The sequence below is a fragment of the Pituophis catenifer genome, unplaced genomic scaffold, assembly GCF_029215685.1.
Source record: "Pituophis catenifer annectens isolate HBS135680 unplaced genomic scaffold, rPitCat1.0.hap2 SCAF_1, whole genome shotgun sequence".
NCBI lineage: Eukaryota > Metazoa > Chordata > Lepidosauria > Squamata > Colubridae > Pituophis > Pituophis catenifer.
Window position 1 is genome coordinate 261,387,519 of NW_027256881.1, and position 9,252 is coordinate 261,396,770.

The window sequence follows — 9,252 nt, forward strand, 5'->3', positions numbered from 1 at the left end:
GTGCCCACCGATATGACTACATGTGCCACCATGCCATAGGTTTGCCATCACGGGTTTAGATACATTTCTGTTTTCTTACTGCATCCTTATGATTTCTTTCCCCTTTTCTACTATTATGCATAATTTTACAAAATGCAATAAAATGAAAGATGGTGTGACCATAGCATCTTGAGAGTTAAAAATATTTCTGCAGCTTTTTGCACACAAGCTGGGCAAGCAATATAGTCTGAAATGTTTGCTTGACTGGTACATCGGATGAAAATTATAAAGGGTATTTAAGATCTAAGTGGAAAAGAACATTATCCAACTGAAATTAAGCCTGCTCTCTTTTAGATTACATAATTGTTCAGCAGAAGTATGACTCATTATGATTGCCCTTCTATTTTCAAAACGGTTATAAAATGAGTATTTTAACTAAAAATATCTAGAGTAATACATAATACAAATCTGGAATTCATTTCCTTTATAGTGTGTTACACATTTTTGTTGCTGTTACAATATCATTTTACTGAAACATTTAATATTAAGCTAATTTACTGATTTCATCAAGCCCCGAGGTTAGCCATCATTAACAAGTAATTAAACTGAAGTATATCAAGTTATTATTATTTTATCCTGCATTTTATCTTGGGCAGTAATCCAATACATCTTTAGTTGTGTGTCTTTGTGAAGTAATTTACTATGCTTTTTCTACTGCCTTTCCCAAAGGTTAAGATGACATAGTTTCTTCTTGCAATTCCTTGTATGTTTGTAATATAGAGAATAGTTAGGCTGTACAGGTTTCTGAAACCTGATTATCTACTACTGTGTTTTCCCGAAAATAAGATCCTGTCTTATATTTTTTTTGAACCCCGAAATAAGTGCTTGGCCTTATTTTGGGGGAGGTCTTATTATTTTGGGGTGCATGGAGCAAGACGGGGCTCCTCTTGCCATCTTACCTGATTTCCAGCTCTGTCTCCCTAACTTTACCAGAGGAAATGGTGGGGACCGGCTGCGCATGCGTTTAAATATTTTTGGGGAGGGCTTATTTCCGGGGGGAGGGCTTATTTTAGCATATGCGCTCAAAAGCCTGATTGGGCTTATTATCAGGGGATGTCTTATTTTCGGGGAAACAGGGTATAATATCTCCTTATATTCTAATATCACTGACTCTTAAAAGGCATCCACAGTTATAGCTACTTCTCGGCATCTAGTTTTCATTTACTGTGAAATATTTTACACTATTTTTTAAAAAGCATCTAGAGTATCTAGAAACCTTAGCTGTATCCATAGTCACAGTGAATTACTATATTACAGATAATCCTTGCTTTATGGCCACAATTGAGACCAAAACTTCTGATATTAACCAATGCTATTTATTAAGCGAGTCATGACCTATTTTATGACTACTTTTGCCATGGCCATTAACTGAACTATGCCATTATCAATCAAATCCAATTTCCCTATTGAATTTGCTTATTAGAAGCTGATTGGGAAGGTTGCAAAAGATAATCATGTAACATTCCCCAATATGCTGCAATTGTGGTAAATACAAGTGCCTGAATTGCAAATTGTAGGGGCACTGTGACTATTGTAGGTGTCAGAATCATTCACCACTTTTCAGCACCCTCATAACTTTGAACGGTACTAATCAAATGGTCGTAAATTGTGCACTACCTATAGTTCCATGATTAAAGAATTGTCTTCTGCGTGATTATTTGTCTGGTGTTAATCCCTGCTTATTTGGGTGTTTGGCTTCTGAACAGGATGTGTTGTTTTTTTCATTTCCTTCTTACCTTTTATTGTCTCCTGAATGGTATATAAATGTGGTTTATCCATGTGTTTATTCATGACTGATTTGTCTGAATGCCAAGTTTATAAAATTTTCTAGCATGCTTTAGATTTAGCTTTGTCTAGGATTCCCCACTGAAACTATGATGGAGTCTGTCTCTGTGTTGTAGGATTAAGGAGTTTTCATCATTTTGATGTTTCTCTTTTTATGTGTGTATATACAAACAATTATGTGCACACTTGGGCATCCTTGAAAAGGCTAATTTTTTAAAAATATAGTAATGGAGTGTTCAAAACAGACATTTCAAAGCATAAAATACTTTATTAACTTAATAATAACAAGATGTAGAACAGTAAAGAATATGTACTTATGGCATCCTATATAGAGAAATTTACTGAATACTGATAAGCAGGATAATTCAGAATCAATCATGGAAACAAATTAGAAGAGATTGCTGTTCTTTTCCATTTTAACAATTTCTCAAGTGTGTAATTGGTAAAAATGGGATGCTTTTTGATGCTCATAGCTCAGTATTACTTGTTTAATCATGTCCATTTATATGCTAAATAAGCAGAGAAACAATAATGACTTATTAAAAATTTAAAACTTGTAAGGAAACATTCTTTAACATAACATCATAATATCCAAATAAACTAGCAAGATTATGATATTAGTGTTTTGCTTCCACAATCAATTTCATGTATACTAATTGGGTCAACCTTCGGGACAGGGCTCAGTATTCAATCTCTTTTTTCATTAAGTTCTGATTGGAGCTCCACCCCTTTGGAAAATATTAGGTTTTTTTTCCCTGCTAACTTCTTCATGTAATATTTAAGAACAAATGTAATCAAGTTATTCAACAAAAGCATAACAATATGATTCCACAGAAAGATCCAGTATTGCTCCAATCAAAGCCCATGTCCGGTATTATTGAAAATTCAAAGAAAAGGTATCATTTACCTTTTGAAGAGCAATATAATTGTGACCGAATTCCATCTATGAAGTGGCTACACAAACATTTTCTGTCATTGCCATGCCAAGCCAAGAAGAATTGCCAAACCAAACTGAATGATATCTATGAAATGTAGAGAGACGGTTGTTAATTCTGAGCTATTTCCAACTATTTATGGCCTAATGGATTTCGTTTTCTCCTTTGAGCTCCTGTAGGGCTGGGTTTGAGTTAGTGGCAATATCTGCCTACCTGATTTTCTGTTGATTTGTTTTTCGATTGCCTTTGATTTTTCCAAGCAGATGTAACCGTAGGTCATTAAAATTACACACATTGTATTTAAGCTACAAACATCTTAGATTACAAGCATCTGGATAACCACTAGATGGCAGCAGAAAATTTTAGTCTTTACTGCTATCTAATTGTCCTCTGAATTTCTGCAGCCCAGACATAGTATGCTTACTTTTCTAATATTCCAAGGATTTATAGACAATATAAGAGGATCTTCTTCATGTAGTCCAAAATTTAGGCACAATATTCACTGGGAGAATGAATTTACAAAGAGAATGAGAATTTAGGAAACATTTGAGCCCTTGTATATCTTTAGAGATACATTTAGTTTAAGAATCCTCGTGCAAAATGTCACCTACTACAGTACTCTTAGGAAATTGAAAAGGAAATTGAACTGAAAGTTCTTCTTTTACACAGCAGTTAAATCTGTAGCTGCCTTAATCGGTTTTGTATCACTTTTATCCTTGTTCATTGTAAACTGGACTTAATAAACCAAGTTTTAACAAACTGCACAAAATCTACAAAAAATCCTTGGTATTCTAAAAGAAAAATCTGTCCAAAGCCTTTGATAAATATTAACATCTCTCTGAATTGCAGGACTTAAAACATGTTTTAAGTATTTCTTAAATATATATTAAAACTAAGTAAATGCAAAATTGCTTTTTTGCCATGTTGAAAGTTAACATTAGTTAACAATTTAGAACAATATTTTTTTTTTAAAAAAAAAAACCTCTCCATGCAGTTTTGCTGTTGTCCAAGAAGATGATTTCAAGAAACAAAAGCTAGCAAAAAGCATGGAAAGGACAAAATTATTGATGATGTATGTTAAAAAAACTACAACTTAGCTTTAGGAGCCAAACACATTTACAAAGTAGCAACTAGTCTTTCAAGGAAATATGTTTAGAAATGAGTATGTTTAGAATCTTGAGGGGAAAAAGCAGCTGCTTCTCATAAATATGAATTCATACTGTGAATGAATAATAAAGGAAAAAAATGATAATGCAAAGGAAGGGAGAGAATAATGATACAAAAGGGGACAGGAATCCTTTCAGTTTAATATAAAATGGAAATAGGCAAGCACACTAACATAAGTTAGTTATATTATTAAAATTATAGGAGTCTGCCTCAATCGAGACCCCTAAAATGAAGTTTTATAATGAAATAAAGGTATTATTTATTTTTAAAAAGGAAACATAGCTTTAAATGTTTGACAGAGCAGCCCAGAGTATTTACAAACCCTAAATTTCTTTTTCTATATCAAAAAAATCTTGAGACTGGGTATAAATTGCAACCCATGCCCATTTTAGCATGTTGGCTGAAGCAACTGGAGCTTCAATTCTGCTCAAAGATTGTAACCGGGAAAGTAATAAAATCAAATGAAAGAAAATAAAAATGAAGAGAGTTTGGTTAAGAGAGGGAAAGAATCATAGACCCCAAGATATGAATCCAATTTTTTTTTTGGCTCATTGTTAATATTTAAGCATTTGTTTTAGAGAAAATAAAAAAAAAAGTACATCTGCCATTGGAGAGTAACAGTGGACTATAGAAAAGAAGATGAAAATTTAGAATGCTTTAGTTTTTAGCTTCATATATATTTATTGTATTAAAGTTATAATATAAACTTAAAAATCATAAATGTCTGTGGAGATTCTCAGGCATCGGATTTGGGACATCAGATCACGGATGTCCCAAAGGTGCTTTTTCAAAAGACAGTTTCAAAGAAAAACAAAGTCCATTTGCCTTTTGAAAAAGCACTTCTGTAACACACAGCTAATCAATCACATTTTGAGAAGCTGATTCTATTGGGTGGATTCTTCCAAAGTAAGCATATCAGACTTTCTAAAGCGCTAGATGGCAATCTTTCACTTTAGTAAGTTATCTCAATAATAAAATATTCTGCCTTTCTGGGATAGTAAAAAAAATCTAGGTGAAGTAAATAATTCTAAACTTAATTCCATTAAAACTAAAGCCTCACTAATGCCAAACAAAGATTCAAGCGGTGATTAGTTTTAAGGTCAATGAGGCTTCATGATGATAATTTTTTGTTGAATTGTGCTATCTTAAAAAATGTCCCCTTGTATTATATGATGCGAATGAAGCTGATACTGCCATGTTTTTTATTATTGTTATGCTTTGTTGCAAAAATGATGCATACATTTTAAGGAAAAGGGAAAACATGAACTGTCTCAGAAATGACAGCATTTTCACATACAGCAATATAGATGGGATATGCAATGATGATGTGCCCGATTTTCAAACCTGATTAGGTTTTTGTTGATGGAATGACATTATTTAATATGTTTAAAGAAAACTGTGTAGAAGCCATTGTAATCCTGTTGTTGAATGCTTTTGGAAATATTGCTCTTGTAGACACTGCATATCTATAGTCCTCAAAAGGGAAAAATCAAACCCTTTGTGGTCTTATGCTACATATCACAATATAATTTGTTTTTTAATGAAAAAAAAAAGAACTATAGAATTCAGCACCATGCAAATCTATTGCTGTTGCTTTGAGGATAATGGCAGGAAAATTAGTATCTTTTAATTTTGCTGTGTATCTTTTGGTCACAAAAGACCATACCCTGAGGTTTTATTACCTATTTCTAAATATCCTATCTGATTGAGAAATGTGTCACATATCTTACAATTGCAGAGTATCATTTATTTTAACATGTGGCAACATCCTACCACAATCAGTGGGGTCAGTGCTTGGTTGAAGCAGTATTGGTGATGGTATACATGGGCCAAAAGAGGAAAGGGTATTTTACAGTAATGAAAACTGGCTACTGTCATTTGATCTTAAGTTAAGTGCAAAGCTGCTATTCAGTTTCTCTGGAGCTTTGCTGGCTGTCCCTCTATTCCCACCTCTTTTCATGATTTTAGAAGCCTCAAGCATCCCAACCATTTTCTTCTGAAAAGTTGGACAAATTTAAATTAATCTCACTTTGACTTAAATATGAGTTTTCTATGCAAAAGAAGACAAAAACCTCAAACCCATTTTTATCACCTTGGTTTGGATTGCCATCATTTCATTTCTCTTGAAAGTTACTTGGTTTGTTGCAGCCTTCCAGAAGCACAAAACCATATAACCTGACAATCTATTAAATCTTTTTGCTGTTGTTTCTAAAGGCTATGCCTATATTATCAACATAACATAAAAATTTCTATAGAACTCTGTGGACATCATAGTTATGGAACATTACAATTTAGGCATTCTTGGATTGGTAAATTGTTCCAATATCTGCCTAATTGTTGGCAATCCAAAAGAATTCTTTGGGAAGGAAATTGTTATTTTAGAAGGAGCCAAGCAACATTCAACAGTAGCTTTAGCTCTGCAAAATCTCTTTAAGGAATTTAAAGCCATTTGTGCAGAACAGGGAGAGGCACCATGAGTTATTGCTTCCAATTTGGCTGAGTTTTCCCGGGAAACCATAGGGGTTGGTTTGCTCTTAAAAAAACCTTGCTTATTTTAGAATACCCATTACATCAAACTATAGCTGAAGCAACTGGTCTTCTGATACCAGAATATTATCTTCTGATGCCTATTCTTTGTAAAGTTAAGAACACAGCCAGTTATGTACTCTGCACAGATTGTGAACAAAGTGTATGAGATTTACAACTTTTACTACTGTACTAGAGAACTGTACTTTTTGACTCTCTGAATGGCATGTTTTTTTTTAAAAAAACGCTGAAGATATTTCTTTGGGTGAGCATGATTCAGGCCAAATAAAAATAAATCTGGGAGAGAAAATAACTGTTACCTAATGTTGAGTGCATGTTTATAGTTATGGTATCATATCCTTGTTCAAATGACCACTATAAAACACTCAATAAAATGATGGGGACACATCCAACATGAAACATTATCTTTTTTCCCCCTGATGAATTAAAATGAAATAACTATCATTCCATAATTTTCCACAAGCCATTGATAACATCACAAATTTCCAGGGTACTTATAATCAAATCAGTAAAAGGATTAATACATTACTTCAATTGTCAATGTGGAATGAGGCAAGCAGTGGAAACCTTATAGGTTTATTTTAAAAAAAACAAGCAAAATAAAATCTATGGAAACCTTGGCACCAGAAATTCTGTCAATTATTGATTTTTAGTAATACTGCATCACCATGGAAGTTCAAAAGATTTCATCTGAAAGAACTAGAGGACAAGGTTCCAAACTTGTAATTTAGCATCTCCTGTCTATAACATTTCCTTCCAAGGTTATACAACACATTCCATAAAACAATAGATCAGTAGGCTTAAGTGTATATAACAATGCTGAATTGTGACCAATAGATTATAAAACTCTTGCAACATAGCAGATACTCTCATCCTCCAGAACTGAGATGTTTGACTATACCATTGAATATACTTCTTTGAACTCACTAAAACGAAGGACTTAAAAGGAATTATCTTCAAAGCTTTTAATCACAGCAACTTATAAATACTGACTCCAAATCCAGACTTTTTTTTACTCAATAGAGCTTACTTCCAAGTAATTGAATCAAAACCTGCAACCTAACTATAGGTGAAGAAGCCATCCCAATGAGTTAATACATAGATTGTGCCAATGGTCACTTTATTTGTTCCCTCTATTTCAGATACATTATGCTAAAAGAATGCGGATGAATGCAATAAAGCAAGCTCGTGTGCCTCTTTCAACGTTTTGCCAGTTGGAATCCCACAAACGCTTTTTTTTTCTTTCTGACATAGACAACCCCCCCTCCTCAATAACTGGAATTTCCATGTCAGAAACCTAAAAAACGAACTTAAAAAATAGGTGGATGACAACTCTTCTGTATATTTTTTTTTGGGTACCTAGCAAAAATAGCGCCCCCATCCCCCAAATGGGAAACAATTAACTGTCGATTTGTCGTCTGATCTGTCTTTCGCGCCACCTAAAGGCAGGCCCTTTATTGTGCTCTTTCAAGGTGAAAAAAAATTGCAAACAATCTGCACTGAGGTACAGTAGCAAGGGTCGGTGGTGGGCATGCGATGGAGGAAAGTCCGTCCGTCCGTCCGTGGGGAAAGCGTGGCCGGCAAGAGTCCCGCCGGCGTGGCCGGCCACTGAGGGTGGAATGGGGGTGGGGAAAGAGAGGATCGGTCGAAGCCCAGCGAGGCGCCCGCTCCCGCTCAGCCCTTGAGATACTCTGTCTTGAGGCGGCTGAGGCGGGCGCCGTGGCTCCGGACGGTGAGCGCAAGGAGCTCGTATTTGTCCCGCAGGCCGGCCGAGACGGTCAGCGTCTCCTTGAGGAGCGCCCGCGCATGCACCAGCATTCCCAGGAAGTCGTCGTTGAGGCGGCTCTCCTCGTGGCTCTCGTGCTCCTGGCCCTGCCGGAACTTGTTTTCCAGCTCCCCCAGCGACTTCTCCGAGTTGGCGTAGGCGTCCCCGATCTGCGCCGATTCCCTGCGCAGGTAGTTGCCGTAGCTTTCCTCGCCGTCCAGGTCGTAGGCGATGCTCTTCTGGATGCCTTCCAGCACGCGCGCCGTGTCCTCCACCTGCCGGCCCAGGAGGGTGAATTCCTCGCGCAGCGTCAGAGCGGGTGCCGCCGCCGCCACTGCCGCTGCCGCCGCCGCGGGATGCGAGCGTTCACCCTCCCCGTCCGCTGTGCAGCGCAGGCGGTCGCTCACCCTGAATAGCAACTGACACTTCTCCGGGTCGTCGTTCTCCTCGTAGTCCCCGTCGGGCACGAAATAGTGATGCAACGTCCCGTTGGACATCTCCGGATAAAGCGGGCCGTCGAAATAGCCGTGGCACAAGCTGATCGAACAGCTCAGCAGCCACACCGAGAGGAGCCCCAGCAGCATCCCGGGGGCGGGGGGGGGGGAAGGAAGCTGCCCCGGCACCCTAAGCGTCCCGAAGTGGAGGACGGCAAAGATCGCGCCTAACTTTCAAGTCCTCCGGTTGTGGCCGCCTTTCTTGCAAGGCTTCATTGGGACCCCCGCTGGAAAGCCGTCGCTTGGCCCTTCTCGCTCCCCGCGGAGAGTTCTCCGCTGCACCCGATTTGCCCGCGAGAACTTCGGGTTTTTTTTTTTCCGCGGGAAGGGGGTGGTTGTCGGGATGGGGGTGGGAGAGATCAACAAACCTTAAAAGGAGGAGCCTCTGGCTTCTTTCCCACCAACTTTTCCTTAACCACGTTTTCCTTTCTCCTGTCCCCACGCGCGTTGGGAAACTCCCAAGTTAAAAACGGGGAGGGGAGGGGAGGGAGAAAGAGAGGGCGTGTTGGCGTCCAGATTT

General features: G+C 37.7%; 1 protein-coding gene across 1 annotated transcript; it reads right to left on the reverse strand.

The window, feature by feature from the left end:
- Positions 1–7,556: 7,556 nt before the first annotated feature.
- Positions 7,557–8,822, reverse strand: FIBIN (fin bud initiation factor homolog). The gene has a single exon (XM_070957541.1). The coding sequence runs from the start codon at positions 8,820–8,822 to the stop codon at positions 8,148–8,150; it is 675 nt and encodes a 224-aa protein (XP_070813642.1). The 3' UTR covers positions 7,557–8,147.
- Positions 8,823–9,252: the final 430 nt, after the last annotated feature.